The sequence below is a fragment of the Panthera pardus genome, unplaced genomic scaffold, assembly GCF_024362965.1.
Source record: "Panthera pardus isolate Hobbes unplaced genomic scaffold, ASM2436296v1 HiC_scaffold_25, whole genome shotgun sequence".
NCBI lineage: Eukaryota > Metazoa > Chordata > Mammalia > Carnivora > Felidae > Panthera > Panthera pardus.
This window is the reverse complement of record NW_026526821.1, coordinates 23,874,471-23,901,344: the sequence shown is the minus strand read 5'-3', so window position 1 is coordinate 23,901,344 and position 26,874 is coordinate 23,874,471. Positions and strand designations below refer to the sequence as shown.

Below are 26,874 nucleotides of genomic sequence, written 5' to 3'. Positions count from 1 at the left end.
GGATGAGGTCCAATGAGGATGGCCTGGACAACAGGAGACCTAACATCACGTCTCACAACCCAGTATAATACTGATTTCACTTGCTTTATCTGGTCTGTGATCATGTTCAGACCAGACACGGGTCCTTCTATGTCCACGAGGCTTCACACAGGGCCTAACACATTCATGGCAGGGAGCAGAGGGATCTAGGGGTTCCCATGTCGACCTGGGCCCTGGGACCCAAGATGAATGGGACTGGGGCTTTGTCTTTGAGGATCCTAGAAGTGAGGGGCCCAGGGGTCAGGGTAAGGCCAAGAGGTGAGATGCTGGGCCATTCCATCCCATTCCAGAGGCAGGGGCAGACACTGGAACACCAGATGCGCTAAGGAGGTCCTTCACCCGGGGTGGGGGTGGGGGATTACATGAACAGTAAGAGATTGGGTAAACAGAGCCAGACCGTGGGAGGGTAATGAGCTGTAGGGGTATCCAGGAGGCAGGGCCCTCATTAGGGCCTTATCTCCAGATTTGTTTGCGGGTAGAAGTGGGCCCTTATCTGGGCTGGAGAACTGTTCCTGAGAGGGGAGACAGGGTGTTTCTGTGTTGCTGGGTTCCTGTGTTTATCCCTCAATGTTTACACATCTATCTGATGATACATATTGTTGGCTATTTTTATAAAAACTATTTTTAATTGTGGAAAAAGACTTATAAAGTTTACCATCTTAACCATTTTTAAGTATACAGTTCAGTGGCATTAAGTACATTCATGCTGTTGTGCAACAATCACCACCATCCATCTCCAGAACTTTTTCATCTTCCCCAGTTGAAACTCTGTACCCTTAATTAAACACCAACTCCCCATTCCCTCCTCTCCTCCAGCCTCTGGTAACCACCACTATTTCTTTTCTTTTCCCTTTTTTAATGTTATTTTTGAGAGAGAAAGAGAGAGAGTGAGCAGGGGAGGAGCAGAGAGAGGGGGACTAAAGGATCCCAAGCAGACTCTGTGCTGACAGCAGAGAGCCCAATGTGGGATTCAAACCCACGAACTGTGAAATCATGACCTGAGCCGAAGTTGGACACTTAACTGAGTCACCCAGGTGCCCCACCACCAACCTACTTTCTGACTCAATGAATATGACTACTCTAAGCATCTCATCTCAGTGGAATCAAACAGTATTTGTCCTTTTGTGACTGGCATATTTCACTTAGCATAAAGTCCTCAAGGTTCATCCATGTTGTAGCACATGTCAGAATTTCCTTCCTTTTTAAGGCTAAATAATAGTCCACTGTGTGTATAAACCACGTTGTTTATCCATTCAACCACTGATGGATACTTGGGTTGTTTCCACCTTTTGGCTATTGTGAATAATGCTCTTTAAACACGGGTGTACAAATTTGGCTCTAGAGTTTTGTATATTTCCCTCCATGCTGATGTTTGTGTTAGATTCTTTTTTTTTTTTTAAACCCAGCCCCACTCATCTTGGGTCCCAGGGCCCAGATCAACATGGGAACCCCTAAATCCCTCTGCCCCCTGCCACGAATGTGTTAGGCCCTGTGTGAAGCTTTGTGGACATAGAAGGACCTGTGTCTGGCCTGAACATGATCACAGACCAGATAAAATGAGTGAAATCAGTATGCTCAACATGGGGCTTGATCTCACAACCCTGAGATCAGAAGTAATGTGCTTTATAGACTGAGCCAACAAGGCACGATTCTATTTTTGTAAGTAAAAAACAAAACAAAACAAAAAAAACCCAACAGTGAACATCAGTAATTTCATATGGTTCAACTCAATATATATACACATGCTCATGCATAGCTGTACCTGTGCATGTAATGTACATGTATATGCTATCTGTTAACGTTTGTATGTCTGCTTGGCTGTCTTTAAATATCTAGCCATATGTCAGTGTGCATTTACCTGTGTCTGCATGTGTGTATGTATATTTGTGTGATGTTTGGGTGAAGATCTGTTTGTGTGCATGAGTGACTGTGCAGCGGGGGAGGTCTTTGACCCTAACTCTGCAGTGTGGTACTGGGTGCGTGCACAGGGAGGTCAAGTGAGCGGGGCAGAGACAGGAAGACAATGAATTGAAGTGAAAAGGGCTCCAAGGTATCCCTGACACGCTGATAATGAAAGCGTGTAAGTCAAATCAAATCCCCTAGGTGGCAAGACTAGCCCCTCCCATTGGATTGAATGGGTAGAGGGCAACCAGAGGGTAGACAGGTATATCCTGGCCTCAGGGCTGGGCCTGGGCTGGAGACCCAGAGTGGTAGGAGCCGTATGGATAGCAAAGCCTGGACCCTGGCGGCAGTGTGTTGGCACAGGCCCCTTAATAACCGTTATTAAAGGGAAGAAAAATATTTTCCTGTCCCGGGGACATGTCAGGCGCCTGCCTGGCATCATTCTGCCATCCTGGGGGCCACCTCACCTTGTCTGTGGTCTTTTATAAGCCAGGTGGCGCCTGGGCAGATGACTGTCGTGTGGGGATGGTTGGAGCCCATCAGATGCAGGCTGCTCGGATGCCAGCACTGCCGCGTACCTTTTATGTGGCACTTCTGGGTGGGAGGTGACAGTATTCCTGGGAGGAGCAGAAAGTAGGAGAGCCAGGCTGTGCCCAAATCCCTTGCATCAAGGCAAAGTGACCTAAGAGCTAGAGACACAGGAACAAGCGGTGAAGATATAAAAGGGTGAGAAAGACTCCAAGATGTGCAGAATGACATTCCGGGCTGGAGGGCTAGAGGGGCGCAGGCATGGCTACTGAAGGAAGATGGGAGGCTGTGGTGCAGGGAAAGGGCTGCCAGAAAGGTCTCTGGAGCCACACTCTGAAGAGGGCCTTGCTGAATTGCTGGCTCTCATTGTCCAGACGATGGCGAAAGGTTGGCAAGATTTCTAGAGTGGTATTTTAGGATGACTTACGAAACAGCCCCCCAGGGGAAGAGTGGCCCAAAGCACCAGACTGGCAGAACAACCCACATGGGTGTGGTTCACTGTTCTTGAGCACCACAGGGGCCTTCAGGAGGTCCCACTCGCTCTGGCACTTAATGAGCAAATGGAACAATCACAACTCTGAGCTACAGTGGTTTAATCTGTAAAATGGGACCAACATCACCTCCTTCACCAGGTTTTTGTGAGGAATAAGTGGGCTATTCTTTTATTCTTTTTTTAAGTTTATTTCTTTTAAGAGACAGTGCAAGTGGGGGAGGGGCAGAGAGAGAGGGAGAGAGAGAGAATTCCAAGCAGGTTCCGCACTGCCAGCGCAGAGCCCAATGTGGCGCTCAAACCCATGAAGCTGTGAGATCATGACCTGAGCAAAAACCAAGAGTCAGATGCTTAACCAACTGAGCTACCCAGGCCCCCCATAAATGGGCTATTTTATGGCAAGTGCCTGACCAAGAGGAGGAATAGTTTAGTACATGCTGGATTCTAGAGCTTTCTCAGGCCATGAAAGGGGCAGGGGCTCAAGTAGAGGCCTGAAGACAAAAGAGGCCTGAAGCAGCCACCGGAGGAGCTACTTTGGTCCGTCTCAGACCCGTTCTAGACCAAAGGCTGGTTCTGAATGTGAACATGGCCCTCTGGCCACATCAGTGGAGTGTGGCTCTGAGATTTGGCCTCTTATTCCAGCTCACAGGGGACAAGGTCCTCTCTTCACCCTCCATACACAGATAAGCATTCTGGCAGGCAGATCACAAGAACGAGAATTTGGGCATTCTATTTTGTAAAGGTGGCCGAGTCTGGGGTCTAGACTACAGACACTGTGATGATGGTGTCTCCATTCCCTCAACTTCCCACAACCCACTCATCCACCTTATCCCATCCAGTTGTAGACTTGTTCTGTTTCTGTAAGGGGAGGGAATTCCTACTCTACTTTCCAGGAGGAGAAGTAGGAGAGGACTGCCCCCTCTTTTCTCTTCACTCGCTCTTCCTCTCCAAGGAAGGAATGGCTAGTCTGATTGGTGGCTTAGAAGGAGCTGGACTCCAATCTTTTGCCCTGCCCGCACCCTCCCTCTCTCCCTCCCTCTCTCTCTCTCTCTCTCTTTGGTTCTGCTGTAGGCAAAGGTAGTATATTCTTCATTCACCTGCATAGCAAACTTCCAGAGGAGGTTCTGCCCCTGTAATGGGGAGGAAGAGGTCTGCTCTTTCTGGGGGTAGAGGTGAGTAAGTTTAGTTTTAGGATATTAACAAGCCCATTTGGCCAGAGAGTGAAAGCTACATTCTCCAATCAGCTTTGTCAGAAATACTGGTATAACCACTGTTTTCATATCTCTTAGGTCTTTTCTTTTTTTTTAATTTTATATGTTTGTTTATTTTTGAGAGAGAGAGAGAGAGATAGGGAGCATGAGCAGGTGAGGGGACAGAGGATCTGATGCGGGCTCTGATTGACAACACCGAGTTCGATATGGAGACTGAATTCACAAACCGTGAGATCATGACCTGAGCCAAAGTCGGACGTTTAACCGACTGAGCCACCCAGGTGCCCCTGTCTCTTAGGTCTTATTTCTCAATTCGTTTTGAACTTGGGAGAGGAAGAAAGAGATATTATCTAATGACCTCTTAAGCCCCCAGCATTGTTGGTCTCACCACCTCACCCTCCCTGTCATATCCCATCATCTCCTCTCCTCTGTCCATCCAGTTCACCCAACATGTATTTAATGCATCCTTTAAGCCAGCACTGTGGGCTCAAAGATGAGTAAGACTTGGTCTCTGCCTTGGAGGAATTCATAGTTTAGTGGGGAAGGCAGACTCATAAATAATTATAAGCCACAGGTTAAACCAAGGTATAAATGAAATGCTTTGGGGGTTTACAGCTCATGACCCATTCTGGAACCTTAGAGGAACCGTGTCTCCACCCCCCATCCCCAACTAGGGTACAGCCCTGTGGCAGGCTTTTTCTCACATGGTGACTGGGAGGTTAAGGAGCCATTTCTGGACAGGGGGAGATAAAATTAGGGAAGAAACAAGCCAGCAGAGGCCTATGGTTCTGGTTCCCAATGGCAAAAACTTGAGTTTCTCAGGACCTCAGCCTCCCATGTGTGAAGTAAGAAGGTGGGGTTGGAAGTCTCCAACTCTCTTCTAGCACTTACATATTCCATCACTCCACCCCCCCCCCCCCCCCATCACTGTTTGACATTACAGGTCAGTACTTGAAGACTCCCTTTCTAGAAATTCTCCATTCAGGATCTCTAGGACCTTTTCTCCCCTCAATAGATGGATGGTAGATTTGTGTGTGTGTGTGTGTGTGTGTGTGTGTGTGTGTGTGTGTGTGAGAGGCCCTTGACCTGGGAAGGGTGTAGGTCCTAGGCTCACCAGCATAGCTCAAGGGAAGTCTCCTGGAAGCCACAGATGATTTGTGATGGCTGGTTAACACTGGGACAGGAGTGAGTGGGTAGACGATCATGGTCAGGGCCCCAGGGTCTGGCTTACCCCTGCCTAAGGCCAAACCAGTGGTGCGGTGGACAAGCCATAGTGGGATTCTGTGGGAAGCCTAGAAATAGGCAGAACCAGGGCAACAACTACAGGAGGGCTGCTCCCAAAGGAAGAGTTCAAACACTTCGGACTCTCCAAAAACCCACTAGCTCCCTTTCCTTTCCCCTTCACCCCAATGACCGGTAAACTCCAGGTTCCCTGGAGACCAGCATGAGCTTGCCCTTTCCCTCTCAGCCTCCTCACCTCAGAAATCCCTTGTGCCCCATTTGTACTCCAATCTCTGGCCACAGGAAAAGTTCCCTCCTCCCCTCCAAAGCCAGGCCCTTGTTCTCAAGACCAGGCTTCCACTTTCAGAAGGATCTCATAATTCCTAACACTTATGGGAAGTTTCCTACTCCATCGGGTGCTTTACATTTACTCAGGCTCCTCCTCACCCGCCCATGCACATCTTCATTTTTCTGTGCTTTAAATACCTTAGTTCTTACCGTGCTCTCCTAACTCCTGCCCAATTTTCCTCCGTTTCTTTTCAGCTAGGCACTTATCAAGATACCCTGCCTTCTTAATCCTTTGCAATGTCTGTATTCTTTCAAAAATCTTGTTCCTGGAATAGTCTAAAACCCTTAAGCCTCATTCACTTACTCCCTGGCCCCTACTCTGCAGCATGCACCATTAAAAACCTCCTCCTTCTGGCAGTTCTCTCCCCTGGCTTCTACCCCAGCCTCTACTTCCTATGCTGGTTCTTGCTCTTCCTACCCAACCCCCGCCTTCCCCCCAATGCTTTCTCCCACACTGACCCCACTTCCTGGTCAACCCTCTACATTTTACCTCTGGGAGCTCATCCATTTTCATGATTTCAAGTGTCCTTCTATACCCAAGACAAGTCCAAAGTCCTTAGTCCCTCTATCCTAATCATCTCCCAAGGTTCAGCCCCTCTCTATGCCCTTGCTCTCCCTGGGGCACCTTCCACCAGACCTGCCCCCATACAGACATAACCAACATACACCAAAAGCAATGGGGTAGGGCTCAAAAGACAGGAGACTGTTCAGCTTTGCTACAGAGTCACTTTGCACCAATTAGTGGCTTCTTCTCAGTGAACCTGTTCCCCTACTATACGATGTGGGCAATAATCCCTGCTCTATCCCATAGGATAATGTAATTAGCACTTGGAAAAAACACAATACAGAAGATTCTTCTTTTTTGAGTTTCCCTCTTCTGCCCAACATTGCCATCTCTTGGCTCCCAGGAGAGCTCCAGGCTGCTTTCTTCAGGCTCCAAGAGCAGGGAGGCATCAAGTCCCGATGATTTCTTCAAAAATGTTTCTGGAGTTTGAATTTTCAAGTTTATTAATTTATTTTGAGAGAGAATGAGTGTGAGCAGGAGAGGGCAGAGAGAGAATCCCAAGCAGGCTCTATGCTGTCAGCATGGAGCCGGATATGGGGCTCGATGCCATGAACCGTGAGATCACGACCTGAGCCGAAACCAGGAGTCGGACACTCAACCGACTGAACCACCCAGGAGCCCCTGAACTTCCCTTTGAATTCCTACAATCACCCTCCAGGCCCTCAAACCTAGTTGGCTAGTTCCTGACTGAGCCAATCCACCTTGCACATCACCGAACATCTCCACTCCCATCAGGTCACAGCCCTTACTGAGAATGCCTGCCAGATGCTGTATTACCCAGGCTACCCCCATTTGTGGCCCCACCTGGCTCTCTGCAACCTTTTCTTCCCTTAGCAAACCACTCAGCTGGACCACGTGAGTCTGAAGGGCTTCCTGTTCTGGGCCTTCTCCTGGGCAGCTCATTTCCTGTTCACTTTCCACCTACCTAAACTTTGCCCATCCTTATGTCCCAACTCCCTTCAAGGCTTTTCTGATGTCTAACCCCCTTGTTCTGACATTTCCTGTTAGTATGTGTATGTGTCTACATAAACCCACATGGCTGGATATCGCATGTTTCTTTTTACTTTTTTAAATTGTAGCAATAACTGCTCCTTTCCCCATCTGGTATTCCTTTTCTAAAACCAAACGCATTGGACTCGGGTCACAGAACCACCTGAGTCTGCATGCAGAGTAAATCTGGGTCCCCCTGAGCTTCATGCAGTTTCCCTCAATGGTAACAGGAGTTTAGTAACACTTACCTCACAGATTTGTCACTGAGGATTAAAAGTCGTAACAAGTGAAAATACCAAGCAGTGTCTGAGACAAAAACAGAAATGGAAAAGATACTGGCTGAATTGTGGCCTTGGCTTTAATCTCAGCTTGTTGTAAGAAACAGCAATTATTTATGGTTCTCAAACTTTTAGGCAAAACTGAAATCTTAAGAGGTACTATTCACAACGTTGTTCAGTGTTTCTCATTTATAACCCATACAGTATGTATGTTCTTCTCTGAAAAGAAACAATTTATTTCTTCTGATGAAGAAGTGTACTTCCTTTTATGTGACAATGGGACCTATATAACCTTGACTCCCATTTCTGCTTTTGGCTGCCAGGAATCTCAGAGCACGGTTTTATATTGTTGCAGATTTCTTCGCTAACCTGTGGGAGGCAGTGTGGGATGGAGAAAGAACAAGGACCCAAGGGTTGGAAGATGTGGACCAGGGCACCCTGGGTCCCTTCTTCCTCTGTCTGGATGAGCCTCCAGGTCTCTGTGACCCTTGGTCCCTTCACCTGTGCAAAGGGGATAAGAACGATGAGGATACCTATTTTACAGGACTGCTGTGAGAAAATGCATTAAAACCACTTCATAAATTACCCCAAAAATCCTATGAAAGTTGGTTATTAGCAGCACAGGTTCTTTCTTTTTTATTTAATATTTTTGAGGGGGACGGGCAGAGACAGGGAGACACAGAATCTGAAGCAGGTTCCAGGCTCTGCGCTGTCAGCACAGAGCCTGACACGGGGCTCAAACTCACAGACCGCCAGATCATGACCTGAGCCGAAGTTGGATGTCTAACCGAGTAAGCCACCCAGCCACCCCATTCTTTTTCTTTTTTTTTTTTTAACTTTTAAAATTTATTTTTTATTATTTTTATTTTTTAGATGTTTCTTTTGGAGACAGAGCATAAGCGAGGGAGAGGCAGAGAGGGAGACACAGAATCTGAAGCAGGCACCAGGCCCCAAGCTGTCAGCACAGAGCCCGATGCAGGGCTCGAACTCATGAACCACAAGATCATGACCTAAGTCAAAGTCGAACACTTAACCAACTGAGCCCCCCAGGCGCCCCATTAATTTTTATTTTAGAGAGAGAGTCAGCGTTGAGTGAGGGGAGAGAGGCAGAGAGGGAGAGAGAATCTTAAACTGGCTCCACATTCAGGGTGGAGCCAGACTCAGGGGTCAATCCCCCAGCCCCAGGATCAAGGCCTGAGCCAAAATCAAGAGACTGATGCTCAACCGACTGAGCCACCCAGGTGCCCTTAGCAGCACAGGTTTTCTAACATGATTATTTCCCTTCCCCGCCTCCCAATATTTGCACCTTATCTTTTAAACTTTGTTCTAATCATTTTGCAGTTTTGTTGAACCGTGTCTCTGTGATCCTTTCAGGAAGTATACAGAGTACAAATAAATGACAAAATTATTTCTAGAGAGTATTCTCCCTGAGGGCAAGAAACATCCTTCATTTGTTTTGTATAATAACAATTTACAGTAGAAAAACATGTAGCTAGGGGTGCCTGGCTGGCCCAGTCCATAGAGTGTTGACTCTTGGTCTTGGGGGGTCATGAATTCGAGCCCCACATTGTAGAGATCACTTAAAAAAGAAAGAAAGAAAGAAAAACATGTAGCTACAGAAAGAACATTTAGCTCTCATTCCTATGCAAAAGCCAACGGAGGTACTTTGTACTGAATTGTTAAAATAAGCTGAACTGTGGGTCAGAGAATGATCCAGAAAGGGACTTTTTTTTTGTTGGGCTTGTACTAATAATGACTGATGATCTAGTCATTCATTCCTTCTGTCATTTAGCAAAGCTTATTCTGATGCCTACCATGAGTCAGGCACTCCTGGGACACTAGAAAATCAAAGGTGACTGACTTCACAGTGCCCATTCTGAGGGAGCTAATGGTGCAGGATGAAGGGTGTGTATGTAAAAACTAGTTTCCACCTGGGACAGACCAGGTAGGATGGGGGGTGGGTATTTGAGGACACACAGGATTTCTCTAGTCTGAAGAGGAAACAAGGATTCCAGGTAGAGGAAACATACAGGGTGGTCTCTTCAGGTAACCCCAAATGGTCCAGTTTCCTCGGAGAAGAAATGAGTTAGAGACTCAGAAACAAGCACAGGTCAAATTAAGAAGAGCCTTGCAGCCTCGAGGAGCCTCGATTTTATCTTGAAGGGGAGGGGGTCGTGTACTTGGTGAAAGATGCCGGCAGGCAGGAAGTGAGGGCTTTGGGACATCCCCAACATGACAGATTCAATTTGGCTCTTTAAAACGCAGCTCCGTATTACAAGTTGCAGTGTTTGATGATTACTCATCTTATGGAGACAGGACTTGGCTCTGCAGGCAGGACCATCTGCTGCTGGAGACATTCATAAACGGCCTGTATGAACATAGGCCAACTGGGATGCTGAGAAAGGGAGTCAAGTTCTGGACCAGGGTTGGACTAAGAGACCTCTAAAGTTTCTTCTAAATCTGCAATTCCGTGATTCTCATGCAAGCCCAGTAGCTGAACTGGTGCTGTGGGCTGGGATCTGCGGCTGGGGAGCTGCCCTGGGCAGCAAATGGGTTAAGGCTCAAGTAACTTTTATATATGAATTAATGTGTGGAGTTGGGAGCCAAAATCTGTTCCATTAATTTTTCCATCCATTCCAGGAGCAGTTAGGTACACACAGTAAAGTTTATTTTGGTGCATGGTATACTTCACTCCATTAAAAATAAATTAATCAGCAAATTCCTGCCTGGCTCAGCTCTGGTTTATGTAAATAGTGCCCAGCTGTAATGAGTTACAAGGTGTTATTATCTCACACACACAGAGGAGGCTTCACTCTAGAACTCCGCTTGCAACAAAAGCATCTTAAATAAACTCAGAGAAGGCGGTCTGATTTGTAATGTTTTCACAGAAGTGGGATATACCTCACCCATATAGAATTTCTTTATATGACTCATTTTATAGCAAGTTAAATGAAGGAAGTTTGATGGGGGAAGGAGGGGCAATATGGTTCCCCGCCCCCTTCCTTCAATGCAAAGAAAATCCCCCAAGAGATGACCCATACTCAGGGAGGAGGCAACTGACCCTCAAGAGCACAGACCAAGGTGGCTCTGTAGCACACGCTCTAGAAGTTAGGAAGGAGCTAGAAAGCTGGGCATGGGGTTGGGCCCTGGGATAAGCCAGAAAAAAATATTCTCTTTGCCCCAGTATCTCACATAAAGGAGTCAAGAGAGGAAAAGACAGCATGTCCCTCACCCCATTCAATAGGGAAGTGACAAAAAGGCCTATGTTCTTGGGTCTTCTTTCCAAACAACTCAGGATGTGACAAGCCCCTTGGCCATCAGAAGCCTCCTGGGTCCCAGAGGATGGAGCCTGGCAGGCTATGCCTTGGCCACAACAGTGACATCTCCATGAACTGGAGGCAAGAACAGCAGCAGAGATCCTCTTGACCCTCTCCCCATCCTGTCTCTGAGCTGGGTGATGCTCCTCAGCTTATGGCAAATGCCATCTCAGATAAGTTTCTAAAAAACCCTGGAATAAAGAGTCATTGCAGAGATATGTCTCTGTGTCTTTTAATGGCCAACTCAACCCCATGGCTCAAAACCAGAGGACAGAGTGTGGTTACCCGTCTTGACTCAGCAGCATTCCAAACTGCTCCTTTGCCATGGTGGGCCCTTGGTGGAAGTGTACCGTTTCTAACTTACCACCATCCCTCTGCAGCCTTTGGGAAAAGCTGTCAATCACATAGTTACTGGAAGGGATCAGGGGAGTGTGTGCTGGGGAGCTCTTGCTCAGGGCTTCTCTTGGGGGAGAGGATATCTCAGAAGAACTAAGGGTTCTCCCAGCACTGTACCCCACCAGATCAGGCTCCTGGGCATATTAAAAGGAAAATCAACACAAATGGGGCCAGGTATTTGACAGATGCTGTTCAAAGGTCAGTTCAGGCCACTTTCTGCAGGGTTCTGGGCCAAACAAGCACCTCTCTCCTGGCAGTTCTTCAAAGCCAGCTGGCCAGCTGTTCAGAGGGACCAGTCCATCAAAGACCCTCGTCGTTATAAGTTGGGGAATGGGGCTTCAGGACACTCTGAGGATTCTTCTCCACTAGAGGGCGCCAGCTCACCTCCCCTGTCAGAAGCAGATCCTCCCCATTCATGGAGTCCAGGTACTGCATCTGCAACAGGGACAGCAAGAAACAGAGGGCAGGGACAAGGGCAGGACAGACATGAGACGGCAGAAGGAATCAGTCTTCCAATGGAGAGGACGGGGAGGGAGTTCGTGGGGGGTTCTGACCATACCAGCTCCCAGTCAGCAGGTGTCTGATCTTCCAGATTATTTCCTTAGAGAGGGTTGGGAGAAACTAATCACTGGGGAAGCTCACTGGGAAGGCTTTAGAGAATTCCCCATCATACCTCTAATAACCAAAACAGACACACAAACCCTGACTTCCTGGACTGCAAGAACTTTTCAGGGAGGATGTATTGGGGGAGACATGTCCTTGGGATGTGTGCATGTGTGTGTAAGTTTATCTGTCCACTCAGGGTAGTGATGTTACTCAAAGTGAGCCAATTCCCTTCTCTGAGGTTTAAGTCTCCTTGTGTGAAAACGGAATAGTAACATGTACCCCCACAGGACTCATGAAAAGATTAAATGCTTGTAACTGCTAGTCGCTGGAACTTTTTCTGGGGCCTTGACCACACGATTAGTGGGCCGCCATGCTTGCCAGTGGGCCCAGCTTCAGGGAAGGTGAGGTTGGGCACAAGTTCCACAAGAAGCAAGTGATCTAATGAGAGGCCAAGTCTCAGGAGGTAAAAGTGGTCTCTGGGAGAATTCCCTTCGCTGCTGCTAGTAAGGAGAAGAGAGGAATGAGAAATGCTATCAAGGGGACAGGCAAAATTTACAGTGGGAGCTGGATCACATCAGGAGTGAGCATTGTATTCAGAAAGCTGAGGCTCCACTGTGGGGTGAGAAGGCATTTGGGAGAAAAGGAGAAGGGATGGAAGTCCAGAGGCCTCATCTTAGGCTTTGGATCATCCTCCTCTTCCAAGAATTCCTCCATTCCTGTTGTTTCACCATCAGGCTGCTGACCCTGAAACCTAACCTCAGTCTCTCACATATACCTCAGGTCTAGATTTCTATACATCATGCTGTCTTCCGGTGCAAGGAGAGCAACTGACCCATTATCTCCCCTAAAATACTCTCCTCTTTCCAACAACTCCATGTCTATGCCTAATGCAGCCACTCTGCCCATCTTCAGCATTGAAAATCTCAACATAACCTCTGACTGGGTCTTGGGCTACCCACCAGACGAACCAGGATCATGGCACAGGACTAATCTGTTCAGGGCCCCTCCTGGTCTTTCCCGAGCTGCTAACTTATACTGAGTCTTGCCTGTCTTTGGCCTTTCACAGCCTTTGTTTCTACCCTGTATCACATCACAGGCTGATTTATTCCAGGGTTAGCTTGTGCCTGACTGGCTTCCTCACCAAACCATAAGTTGGCTCGCGGGTAGGTCTGGGTCCTGTGAATCTCTGCTTTCTCAGGAGAGTGCCTGGCACAGCAGGTACTCAGAAGTTTTGCTGATACCACCGGGTCCCATGAAAGCTCCCTGCTTCCCTAAGTGCCCTATCACTGTTTTTCTATTGCCTGCCTCTCACTAGACAATATAGGATTTTTTCTAGAGGCACTGGTGTGGTAACTCCTTCTTTTAGGGCCCTCAGAGAGGTCCCAGCTGTGCCCTTGTTGTGGCCTCTGCCACAAGCCCACCATGGCAGATGGAAAAGCTGGGCTGGTCTCTCAAAAAACACAGCATTTGCTTTGCCAGTTGCTACTTCTGTCTGACAGTGAGTCCAGTCAACAGTGAGTCTCAAGAGTTCTGTGTGGGTGGAGCCCTCTGGCCACAGTGCCTTCTTCCAGCTCTAGCAGATTTGAAGAATGGTCAAACAGAAGTCCTGGCTTCTGGGGTTCTCTACCCTCTGGGTCTGAAAAGCCCCACTGTGTGGTTTTTCCAGCCATCAACAAGCTGTTCCTGCTGGCTTCTACCCAAGAGCCAGGGCCTGGCCTTCCCATCCCTGGCTGTTGAAGGCTTAAAGGCTATGGACACAGGTGAATAAGAGAATAACTGTGGGGTGAGGCCCCTTCAGCTCCAGAGGCCAAGCCCATGAAGCAGAGATGTGACTCATGGGACAGCCTGAGCTGATGAGCTGTCTGGAGCAGCCAAGGCTTCTAGTGGCTACATGAATCACCAGCTTGGGGTTCTAGGCCAGCTGTGCAGGCTGACTCACTGGGAGACCCTGGAAAAGCCTCTATGTTCCTCTTCCTTGCCATTCAGCTCACTCGTCTATAAAGTATGGATTTCCCATCAATACAGGATCAAGGAGCAGAGAGATCAAGAGGTGAAGTAGCCATGGTTTCAAGAAAAACTATGTAGTGAAGCAGTCCTCACTCTGGAGTTTTCTCTTAGAAGCTCTGGTGTTAGGGAGCCCTGGGGGACCAGGGGGATGGTAAATGAAGTAGGAGGACGCTGTTTGATTGTGGATAGCATTCAGTGGGCAGAGGCTTGAGGGTTTTTTATGGAATTCTGCCTGGAGCCCAGTCCTGCTAGAAATCAGGAACAGGAAACATGAACCTTGGAGCTTCAATGTGAGCAGAGAGGGCTACTGTGGGCAACTGCACTGTACCCCATTCCCATATCCTACAGGACTATGCACACCCAGGGTCTCCCACTGCACTGGGCATACAACAGACAATCAAATGTGTAGTGAATGAACGCCTAAAAGTGTTTGAAAGCAGGAGATTACTCAGCGCCTCTTCTTCTTCTATCCCATACCCCACCCCCTGCCTAGCTCATGGCTGGATACAGAGAGGCTGTTCTCTATCAGTGCCTGGTGTGGACATGATGTGGTCAGAATTCCCTCAGACTGGCCTCTGGGAACTCAACCTCTCATGATCCTCTGAAAGTCCAGCATCTACAGACCTCAGGAAGGACCTGCTTTCCATGAGCCTCTGGAAGAGGTGTAGGGCTGCTCACCTGTTTCCTCACATACTCCACCAATAATTCAAGCTGTCGAGGATCTTCACATTTCTGGTTGAAGAAGGTTCTCCAGAGCGCAGCAGCTAGCCCATGGTCATCTGAAAGGATTCCCTGGAACACAGAAGACAACTGGTCTCCTGGGGACCATGGCAGAGCCACAATACAAAAGCTGGGACTATTGTAAACATAATGGCAAGCACCGCATTGGCTTGGAAGGACCTTACAGATACCACAAAAAGGCCTTGTGGACCTTATATACACCACAAGAACGAACGGGGCGGCTACACAATAGAACTGGAAGAGGTCTTCAGAGAGCATCTGATCCAACCCTTTCATTTCATACAGAGGAAGGACACGGAATCCAGAGGGGCCAAGTGCCTGGCTAAGATTGATGCAGAGATGGGGTTCATGTCTGGTCGCCTTCCCAGGCTACAGTTCCCTCTACTCTCCTGTACTGTACTCGACCCAGCGATACCTGTGAAGCGAAGAAGAGAAACAGTGGCACATTGCTCCCACCACCGTCCACAAGGAACAGGCACAGAGTATTCTGAGGGGGTATTTCCCCCCAGAAACAGAGGTGGGAATACACTGCACCTTCTCTCCTAGTGTATGGACACATATGCAAGGCAGCCGGCTCTCCGGGGAAGGAAACCAGGCACCATGACCTCACTGTCACCCATCTCTGGGTTGGCCATGGCTTGTCCTGCCTCTCCTCAAGTAGAGGAACAGGCTCACTGTCATGGGCCACAGAGGGCATGCTCAGACACTGTGTGCATGTGTGCCTAACATTGTCCTTCCCAGCAGAGACAGGGGCTCCGTTGGGAAGTCCAAATATCAGAGACTAATCGGCACTTGGGCCATGGACTAGGGCCATTTACTAGTTTGGATCTCTAAGGGAAGGAGAGGGGAGGTTCCTGCTTCCTGGGGTGAGGGTGACTGAAGGAAAAGGCCCCAAGAAGTTGCTCTGTCCAGGTGCCAAGGTAATGTGGAACCAGACAAAGCACTGGCTGAGATTTACAAGTCATAAGGCTGGATCAAGTCCTGGCTCTGCTACTACGAAGCTCAGAGATGGTGGGCAATTCAATACACCTGAGTCTCAACTTGCTCCTCTATTATAAACAGAGATGAAAATGCTTTCCCTACATCTTTGCATTATGAAAGTGAGATCATGTAAAGGTACTCTGTTAAGTGTAGTACAGTCAGATACAAAGACCAGGAGCTTGCTTTGGCAGGCAGCTGTGGATATAGTTGAAACAACAGTGAGATCTAGGGATCAGGCCACCTAGGTTCAAACAGCAGCTCTGTCACTTGATAGTTGTGTGGCCCTTCGAAAGCCAGCCCTTCCTGAGTCTCAGCTTCTCATGAGCTGAACAAACACAGTTAAGACCAAGCCCACAGCATTGTTGTGAGAATTTGGAGATAATGGCCATGAAAGGCTCTGTAAATGGCAAATCACTGCACAAAGACCCCAGATCGTGTATTCAATGTGATGTTGTGGACTGGTCTCTGGGACATGGCAGCATATGAGGTCTGACTTCAGGCCTGCTGCCAGGAAGGGCCAAGTCTAGGATGGGGTGCTGACAGTTTGGTGGAAAAACATTCTGCCTGTTCCAAATGCTCCCTGCTAAACACCCCTACAATTCCACAGCTAAAGAGACTGTGCTGGCACAATGGCTGAGTCAGGAGAACCAGCTTCTTCTGGCAGATGGGGACAGGGCCCAAGGACAAGCTCAGGCACATCACCATTCTCCAAGTTATTTGCTAACCCAACAGCCTGCCTGTGTCCACAGTGCCCTGGGCACATGCCAGAGTGCTGCTGGAAGCGACCTACATGTGCTACATGGGAAGGAACAGGCGTGAGAACAGGTGTCGTGAGGACTTAAGAGTATGAGCACAGAGCACAGGACAGTGAAAGCCCTGGGAGCCATGGCCTGCTGCAAACAGGCACCCTTGGCAATGGGTGAGATGGTTGGGAAGGGGCAAGTCCATAATCAGTCAGAAAGAAAAGGATGACTCAGGACTCAGATTAACAGTGATAACAACCTGACTATTCCACTCTGTCAGAGTACCTTCACATACCTGGCTCCTAATGCCTATGTACATTGAGAGGAACAGATTCTATTATCCCCATTTGAAAGGTAAGTACACAGAGGCTTAGAGGTTATCTAGCTAAATGGTGGTAGACTTAGGACCAGAACACACTTGTGAAGTCAAGGGATGGTGCCTGACTAACTCTGGTTAGGACGCAGTACCTGCACAGAGTGGGAGTGCGATAAAATTGGCTGAATAAATCAATAAACCCAACTTTAGCCTTCTTTCCACCAAACCAGCGTAAGTCAGAGAGAAAACAGGAAAGGAAAAAGGGTACTTGGCAGCCAAATATTAGTTTGCAGAGTAAACTTCCCACAATCTACTAGGGGCCTACTTATTTTGCCTCGCAACACAAAAAAGCAGCATCCTTCAGAGATTAAGAGACCTAGGCCTAGAGTAATTGAGAGGAAGCCTGTGGCTCGAAGGCCCTGGTTATGATTAAGGGTTTGGAATGGCAGTCTCACTCAGAGAAGACTGACTTGTGACACCACTATGTGCTTAGCATGATGCTGAGAACACAGAATCACAGCAAAATGGTCTCAGCCTGCAGGCAGCTTGCAATCTAGTTGAAGGGACAAAGCTAGTGCACATTAAACAGAAGCACAGGATCAAATCCTGGAGAATGAACAACTGCCAATCTGTATAGGGTGACTCCAATGTATACTCTGTACGTGGTTGGCTCCTCATTATTCAGTCTTAGCTTCTAGGACACTCTATTTGAAATTAGATATTTATTTGCTTGTTTACTTGTTTACTACCTGTCTCCCCATTAGAAGGTAAGCTCCAGTGGGAAAGAACCAGACCATGTTTGTTTTATTCACCAATACATTCCCAGTGCATCCCACATGGTAGGCATTTAATATATACCTGTTAATGGATGGATGGATAGATGATATTGAAATTCAGAGTAAACAAATACAGATCTAGAGAGGTCAGGGAAAGCTTTGTGGAGAAGGAGGCCTTAGAGAATAGAGAATATTTGGAGAGCTACAGGATATTCTAAGCAAGAGAGAATATATTAATTCACTGAACATTTACAGAAAGAGTATCTACAAGGCCTGATTCAGGCCTTGAATCAGGTCCTCAGGCCCAAAGCTGACAGACTTGGCTACTGCCCTCCATACCTAGTTGTCCAGGAGAGTCTCAGTCAGGCACAGACAGTCACAGCATGTCTGTGGGGCAGTGGGGCAAATGGCCTCACTTTGGAAAGGTTACACACTAGGAAACAATGGGAGATACCAGTGGACAGGTCACACTAGGGACCACTGACAGAAGGCTTGGAAATTCCATGGAGGAATTTGAACTTAACGGAGTAGCAAACAGGAAAGTTCCAAAAGTGGCCATTGTCAGGGCACAACCCAAGCAACATTCTAGGAAAAGGTTGCTGTAGAACAGCACTGTCCAATGGAACTTTCTGTAATGATGGAAATGTTCTGTCCAGTAGAGCAGCCACCAGCCACATAAAGTTATTGAGCACCTGAAATGTAGCCAGTGGGACTGAATTTTCAATTTTATTTAAGGAATTTAAATCAAAATAGCTGCATGTGACTAGTCTTAGGACAGCTCTCGAACCCATGACTCGCAGTGTGGTCTGCAGATGGCTGCACCATGTCACCTGCGGCTTGTCTGCCACGCAGAATCTCAGGTCTCACTCCAGACTTGCTGAGTCAGAATCTGTGTTTTACCTAGGTGATTTGTATGCACATTAAAATTACCTGGGCAACTTTCACAACAGATGCCCACCTAGAGCAGTTAAATTAGAACTTTTGGGAGATAGGGCCCAAACAATGGTATTTCTAAAAAGTGTCCCAGGTAATGAGTATATTTCCCAAACTTTCCCACTCTAAACAGTCACCTGGGGTGCTTGCTAAAATACCAGGCCTCACTCCTATTGAACTGGAACCTTCAGGGAGGTGCTCAAGAATTTGATTTGAAGAGCTCCCCGGGTGACTCCTGTGATCAGGCATGTCTATAAGATGGCTCTGCCAGGATGGACTGGGATAGGAGGGACAGAAAAGAGACACAATTCAGAACACCTTTATTAATATTGGTGAAAGGAATCAACTGAGCCATATGCAATAAAGAACTCAAAAAAATGCTAACTAGTAGTTATATTTCTTCAATTCTAAGTCTCATTCTTCTATACACTGTAAGCTTTCTGAAGTCAGAATGCAACTAATTTAACAATTAACGTGTAGGGGTGCCTGGATGGCTCAGTCACTTAAGCGTCTTACTTTAGCTCAGGTCATGATCTCATAATTTGTGGGTTTGAGCCCTGTGTTGGGCTCTGTGCTGACAGCTCGGAGCCTGGAACTTGCTTCGGATTCTGTGTCTCCCTCTCTTTCTGCACCTCTCCCACTCACACGCTTTCTCTCTCAAAAAATAAATAAACATTAAAAAAAACAAAAACAAAAACAATGTGTAGATCTAAGCAGTTTTTCTCAACTCCCATCCCACTCCTGCAAGGCTCATGTTCAATCAATGTTATGTGTGGTAGGCTATGGTTCAATGTGTGGTATGCAATCTAAATTGCTCTCTGATAACTGAAGATATCTGGCAGACTGAGAATCAAGATCCTAACCAAATCCCTTAATTTTTTTGTAAGCTTATCTCCTGGCTTTAATTATTACCTTCAGGCTGATGACACTTCCCCCAGCCTGAACTCCAGTTTCCTATTTTCATCCTTTATGCATTTTCTCCCTTCCTCATTCTTCCCCTACCACACGCCAAGTATCATGCTACTAGGCAGTAGAAATGCAAACACAGTAGAGACTGCCACTACCCAGAAGGAGTCCCCACCCAGCCAGGATGACAGTTAACACTAATGTAGCAAGTGGAGTCCAGGGAAGGCGGAAGGAACTGAGCCTAGGACGGTTCCAGGCCTGTTTCCCAGAAGGGGTGATGCTTGCATTCAATCTGGAGGTCACCACAAAATGAGCATAAAAGCACATGTTTTGTTAAATAGATGAGGTATGATGAATACTGGCAGTGCACGTATAGGTGTTCATTACACCATTCTTTCATCTTTTCGATGTGTTTGAAATTTCTGTAGTAACAGCTAGGGGCAAAAGATGAGACACATGCTCTAACATGGATGAAGCTTGACGACATTACACTAAGTGAAGTAAGCCAGGAGCAAAAGAATAAAACCTGTATGATTCCACTAACATGAGGTACTCAAGAGTATTCAAATTCATGGAGACAGAAAGTAGGTGGTGGTGGTTACTAGGGCCTGGGAGGAGGCTGAGGGAAGAGTAAGGGTTTTAAGGGGGACAGAGCTTCAGTTTGGGAAGATGGAAAAGTTCTGGAAACACATGGTGGTGACTGTTGCTCAACAATGTGAATGTACTTAAGGCCACTGACATGTGCACTTAAAAATGGTAAATTTGAAGGGCATCTGGGTGGTTCAGTCAGTTAAGCATCCGACTTCGGCTCAGGTCATGATCTCATAGGTTGTGGGTTCAAGCGCCACATCAGGCTCTATGCTGACAGTTCAGAGCCTAGAGCCTGCTTCGGATTCTGTGTCTCCTTCTCCCTCTCTCTCAAAAATAAATAAACATTAAAAATTTTTTTTAAATGGTAAATTGGATGAGACAGATCTAAATGTTCTGACATGGATGGATGTCAAAGATACATTGTTCACTGAAAAAGGCAAGGTACAGGATAGTGTATGCAGTGTAACTTCCATTTGTGTAAAGAAAATAAATATCTAAGTGCTTGTGCATGCAAAGGTAACGTCTGGCAGGACACCCAGTAAACTGTTAACAAAGTTTTCCTCTGGGGCAGGGAATCGGGCAGGAGAGAAAGGGGCCTTCTATTTTCTACTTCAACCACTTATGTACAGTGTTACGAGTTTCTGATGAGTATATATTGCTTTTATTTCATTTTTAAAATTATTTAAATGTATTATTTACTTTTGAGAGACAGAAAGAACGTGAGTGGGAGTGAAAGAGGGAGTGAAAGAGAGGTAGACATAGAATCCAAAGCAGGTTCCAGGCTCTAAGCTGTCAGCACAGAGCCCAATGCAGGGCTCGAACTCATTAGCCGTGAGATCATGGCCCGAGCCAAAGTCGGTCGCTTTACCGACTGAGCCACCCAGGCACCCCTACAGATTGCTTTTACAATTAAAGTTAAAGGACTGTGTGATTTGTCTGGCAGACCATGCTGTTTACATGTGTATGTCTTCCTGTCTCTGGTGGCACCTGGGGCCAAGAGAATGACTGATTTGCCTTTGTCGCTACATCCAGCACCTGACAAGGACTCAAGAAATGCTTCTAGTTGAATGATTTGACCATATTCTATAGTGCTTTCTTTCCCAAGCACTAGGCAAACTTCTGAGCAGAGTCATTCCTGTTGCCAAGTCAATGAAGATGAGGAAATAAATACCAAGCCATAATAGTGGGTAGTGAGTGATGATGTCTCCTTGAAGGTTTCCTCAGAGTTTCTCATCAAAAAAGTCTTTTGTTGGGGGAAGCCCATGTTCTGCTTAAGGCTTGGCAAATGACCTTACCTCATCATATCCCAAGATGGCTGCATAGAAATTGTTTGTCATAAGGATCATATTCTTCTTCAGGATATAAGAATTAACCTACAGAAACAAAATGACAAAAACAAAACTATGAAAAAAGGGGAAAGAAACAAAAAATATGATTTTTGCCTCTTAACTATCATAGACTCTTAGTAGAACCAAGAGAGAAGGCCCCTAACAGAGCGAACTGCTAGTCCACCCTCATTTCCCTGATCTGTCTGGATTCTCCCCCTCCCCCATTTGACAGTTTCTTTTAGATTTTGATCCTAAATGACACAAATCAGTAAGTCACTTTAGTGAACTGAGCCACAGGTATGTGTCAGGCTTTTTGCTAGACCCTATGAACACAAAGTGTAAGAAATGTTTCTCAGCTGAAGGAGCAAACCGTCTAGTATGGGAAAACAGGTATGTAAAAAACAATTAAACTGCAGTATGTTACCTCAAATTCTATTCCAGAAGTGGTGAGCAATAGAGGAATTTTAGTATAAACGATCTCTGCTCTGGGAGCAGGGAAAGAGTTCTCCCGGAGGTAAGACTTACGTGGACCATGAAGGAGAGAGGATATTCTAGACAGAGGGAACATGGTGTCCCAAGGTGCAGAGGCAGGGAAGAAAATATTTGGGAAGTGCCAGGCAAGGCAAATGGGAAGAAACTGGAAAGGTATGGTGGAACCAGGTTAGGAAATGTCGAAGGGCTACTGAAAGGAGCCTGTGGTGGTGAAAGACAGAAGGAAGTTGTCAGAGGTGCAAAGAGGAGGGAGAGAGGCAGGACCAGGAGACAGGAGGAGAAAGGAGAGCCCCTGAGGCTATGCAGAGGAGAAGAGAACAAGGTGGGCTGAAGCAGTAAGGCTGTTAATCTTGAGAGACTGCTTTCAAATACAATTGCAGTGAGACCACTGACACCATGGAGGAACTCCTCTCAGAGGACGGCCAGGTGGGCCCTCACCAAATGTCTTCAGTAGGGTCAAAACTCTGACCTCCAGACCTCTAGGAATATGCTTGAGCAGGGTCTCTGTTTCATTCCTCGCTGGGGCAGAGGAGAAAGCCTGGTGTAATGTGCAATAAGCACTGAGTATTTAAACTGACAGGTTTTAGAAACAGCCAAAAGTTATATGGAACTTTACATGGAGAGTAAGATTTGTGGTTAACAATCCTGACCATTTACTGAGCAGCTGGTATGGGCCACGTGCTTTATGGACATCATCTCCTCTAACTGACACTGGAACTCAGGTGGTAGATGTGCTATAGTCACATGTTTATGGACAAAGAAAACTGGGCCTAAAGCAGGTAAAGTGACTGGCCCAAGGTGCCACAGCAAATTAATGATAAAGCTGAGATGAGTATCCAGTCAGTTTGAATCCAAAGTCCATGTGCTTATATTTCATCAGGTTCCTGCCTTCAGGAAGATGATTTTATTTTGGATCAAAAATCAAAGACTGATTGATTTAATCCTGTGGTTCATAACTGGTCTCTGAAGAAGAGCAGAAGGAAGTAGTGAAAGGACCTGGATTTAGTCAGAAAACCTGGGTTGAAGTTCTAATTCCGCTATATTCACAGGATGCGATGATCTTGGGCAAATCCAATAACCTTTCTGAGTCTATTTCCTTGCCTTTCGAATGCCCTGCACACATCACTGGTTTAAATAGCAAGTGAATTAGCACGTATTCATTCATTAATTCAACAATGTATGCCGAAAGCCTCAGTAAGCTGTAAAGTTCTCTGCCAATGCAACGAATTATGAGTAATACCTTCTGGTTTGTTTACGAAAACTAAAACCAGTTCCATAGTCAGGGATAATTTTCAAAAGGAAGAGAGAATGGTGACACTCAAGACTGGAAACTGTGAGACTGGATGCAGCTGGTAGTACAATCCATGATCCTTCCCTCCTACATTCAACCCAAGCCAAATCAGACCTCCAGCCTTCATGTTCCCAGAGCTCTGTCCACACTCTTCCTCTGGATGCACAATATGGTTTAGAGTTGCTTATGTACCTGTTTCTCCCACTAGTCTGTGAGCTACTCAAGGGTCATAACAAACTCTGTCTGATTAACCTTGGCACCCTTGACACCTAGTCCAGGGCCTGGCCCAGAGCAGGGTTTAAGACTGGCAGGTGGATGACTGCATCCTTACAAGGGTCTGAGCGCCAAGCATAGCATGTTTTGTCCAATGACACCCTTTTGTTTCCCCTTTTTTGCTGCTTGAGTACCCTGCATGTTTCTGAAATTTCAAAAATATATACTGCCTAACTTCTTACACCATCTTCCAGAATGGGCTGAGGCGAAAGGAAGAGTCCAGAAACAAGCCAGAGCTAGAGTTCGTTCCTACTGAAATATGAGGATGGGACTACAACCCACACCTGCTGATACCCATTTTGGAGCTCTCCCTACTCCCATACAAGTTATTCTCCTAATCGTGCAAGAAAAATCAGAGCCACTGACAGACGTCAGAGATGTCAAACACAAAGGCATCTCTCTGAGGCAAACATTCACTGAACCTGCTCAGCAGAACTGGTTTATGTGTTGCATCTAACTAGTGAGCTGTAGAGCTGGAAGGCCCTTCAGAGATCACCTAGCTCGATTCCTCTGAGGAAATAGTGAACTGGCACCCAAAAAGGGGTAGGCACTTGTCTGAGGTCACACATAAAGTTAATGTCAGAGCCAGGATGAGAACCTGATTTCTAGATGAATGCTTTATCTATTTCACCATCTGTAGGGCATTTCCAGAGATCACCAACACATTAATCTGCAAACCTCAGTTTTCAGCAAGGTCCAGTTACATACATACATACACACTTTCTCCTCTTGGGATGCACCTGCATTCTGGCTGCCTATGACCCAGGAAGAATGGACAGCGGGACAAGAATTCCCTATTAGCAAGGCTCCAGCTACCTCCAGTCCCATATTCTAACTCCAGTGACCTGTATGTATGGGACCTCCAGTCCCATATTCTAACTCCAGTTGCCTCTCCCTCTCCCCTCTAACTGAGATGGCAGGCAGCCACAGCTAGGAATGGCTTTCAGATATCATCACCCAGGCTAGATTAGATCATGAAAAGGGCCCTTCCTGGAAGAGGGTGGAAGCTCGATCAGTGCAGACACATGATCTGCAGGCAACAGGTGAGGGTGAGTGAGAACAGCTTCCTGAACTACTGGACTCATCCCAAAGGGGCCTTTCTAGCCAGTCCAGCAGCTACAGGCAGGGAGCTGGATATTCCCTCCGGTGAACCTCTGTTGGGATTTTATTTCCTCACTGAAGCTTTTGTTTGTTGGTGTGCAGGTTCTGTGTCCCCACTGCCAGATGATTCTGTAGGGAGCGCCCTGCCCATGAATACACAGATGGGACACACCAAATGAGAAACTCCTCCCAGATAGCATTGGGCTGTTCTCCTAGTAAACTCTTATCCTTTTCATAATGCTTTGCTTTTCATAAAAAAACCCATACATACAGTACCACCACAAGGAAAAGGTTCCTTTTATATCAGTTACTCATATTTTCCCATTTATTTAAGCTATTAAAATTCATGCAGATATTTTATAAGCCATCAGGATTTGGTGACTGGTATTACTGAATGTTTAATAATAAACTAAACAGAAGAAATCAGAGGGTTAAATGATGACTGCAATTCCTGTAATGACTTAATTAAATTTTTATTGAGTACATAAACTATGATGTCATTTCTAGCCAACCATGGGTCTGCTTTCCCAGCATGTCACAGGGTGGGAGCACTCAATAGGAGGCGAGGCTAAATGAGCAGCAAGTCTCAGCTGAAATGGGGAGGGGAGCAAGGCTCATGTAACACACTCAATAAATTATCCGTTCATTTTTAAACAAAGTCCATGAGTTATAATATATTTGCCATGCACTTTTTATGACATAATAAAAATGTTACCTTAAGGATTACTTAACACATACTACAAATGTTATAGCAGAGGCAGGCACAAGGGGCAAAGAAAACAAACACGAGCAGGCCAGGGACGGGTCCTGGAGTTTACGTCCCAGGGGGAACAGCATAGTATATTAAAAAGGGAATGCCAAAAAGGGGGTGGGGAGATGCAAGAGTTCAGGGTTACTAATCAGCAGATTAATGAATGAGACAACCAACAGGGAACACAAGCAAAACAATAATGAATCTTGCAAGGCACATGTTTAATTAATATCGTATTTGCAAGGAGGAGTATTAGCTTTAAAGACACGCCAGTTCATTTGAGGCCAATTCGCTGCCCTCTTTCCCCTTTTTGCTGTTGCTGCTCTTAAAGACGTTTATGTGACTGCTTAACAGAGGAACCAGATTATGTGGATGGAGGGAATGACAGAGGAATCAGGTTTAAACTCCTCCATGAGTTCTACAAGGTTCTTTGTGATCTGGTTCTTGGTCATCTTTCCTGCCTCACCTCCTCCCACCTCCCCACTTTCGGCTGACTCTTCAGTCAGAGCAAACTATGTGCTACTTCCACAAATACGCCTTGCTCTCTTAAGTAATTGTTGCTGGCAATCTTTCTGCCTTCGTTATCTACTGGGATGCTAACTCCTTCTTATCCTCTAAGACATAGTTTATAAATTATACCTTCTGCAAAGCCTCCTCTCTCCTCAGTCTATGGTGCCACAAAAATTCCAGAAACAGGTCCCATTGCTCACTGTTTACCATGTGCCAAGAACCATGCAAAAAGCTCTAAGCATGCGAGCTCACTTAATCCTTCCCAATGACTAACTCTGTGAGACAGGTACTGTTACTATCCCCACTTTAGAGAAGAGGAAACTGACATTTGAGAAGCTAGGAAATAGTGGGTCAAAATCAGAACACAGAGCAGTCTGACTCCAATGCTATCTATGGTGAAACAAACACAATAAATAATGTGGCCACCCTTCATGTACCTACAACTTAGGTGATCTGTAGAGGCAGGACTAAGAACAGCTAATAGAGTCTTGGGTAAACACAACTCAGAGATTCCCAATTCCAATGGTGGCTAGAGATGGGTCACCCGATGGGTCATCAGTGGCCGATTACTGATATCCATCAGACATCGCCAGTAAGCTAAGCCTCACTTCTGGGAAAACTGGGCCAGGGGTGGAGGTGTAGGGGAGGGAGCAATGGTGTGACTGTGATGTGAGAGGACAGAATGGAAGAAGGCTGGTATGGACAACACAACTGATGCACATGAAAGGTAAGAAGAAGCTTTGCAGCTACTGGCTTGAGGCAAAGTTGCTAACAGTAATAAGTTAATAAGAATTAGTTGGAATCCGGGCACCTGGCTGGTGGAGCATGGCGGAGCATGTGACTCCTGATCTTGGGGGTTGTGAGTTCGAGATCCACACTGGGTGTAGAGGTTACTTAAAAAACAAAATCTTTGGGGCACCTGGGTGGCTCAGTCGGTTGAGCGGCCGACTTCGGCTCAGGTCACGATCTTGCGGTCTGTGAGTTCGAGCCCCACGTCGGGCTCTGTGCTGACAGCCGGGAGCCTGTTTCGGATTCTGTGTCTCCCTCTCTCTGACCCTCCCCCGTTCATGCTCTGTCTCTCTCTGTCTCAAAAATAAATAAACGTTAAAAAAAAAAATTAAAAAAAAAATCTTTAAAAAACAAAAACAAAAACAGAATTTGTTGAAATGAACGAATGATAAAATGGGGCTAGAGTTGCTGACTAAAGCATAAGGAATATACCAAATTCATCATAAAGCTACAA

The 26,874-nt window shown here is 46.5% G+C and overlaps 1 protein-coding gene across 6 annotated transcripts in view; it reads right to left on the bottom strand.

Moving 5' to 3' along the window:
* Positions 1-10,218: 10,218 nt before the first annotated feature.
* The window catches only part of LOC109272515 (ubiquinol-cytochrome-c reductase complex assembly factor 1), a 101,551-nt gene continuing 84,895 nt past the window's right edge, over positions 10,219-26,874 (bottom strand). For all 6 annotated transcript variants that reach the window (XM_019458687.2, XM_019458690.2, XM_019458692.2 and 3 more), the window contains 3 exons: positions 21,181-21,258; positions 14,577-14,690; positions 10,219-11,720 (listed from right to left, as the gene is read on the bottom strand). In XM_019458687.2, coding sequence (XP_019314232.1) covers positions 11,586-11,720; positions 14,577-14,690; positions 21,181-21,258 — 327 coding nt within the window. In that variant the 3' untranslated portion in view covers positions 10,219-11,585. The remainder of the gene's footprint in view (positions 11,721-14,576; positions 14,691-21,180; positions 21,259-26,874) is intronic.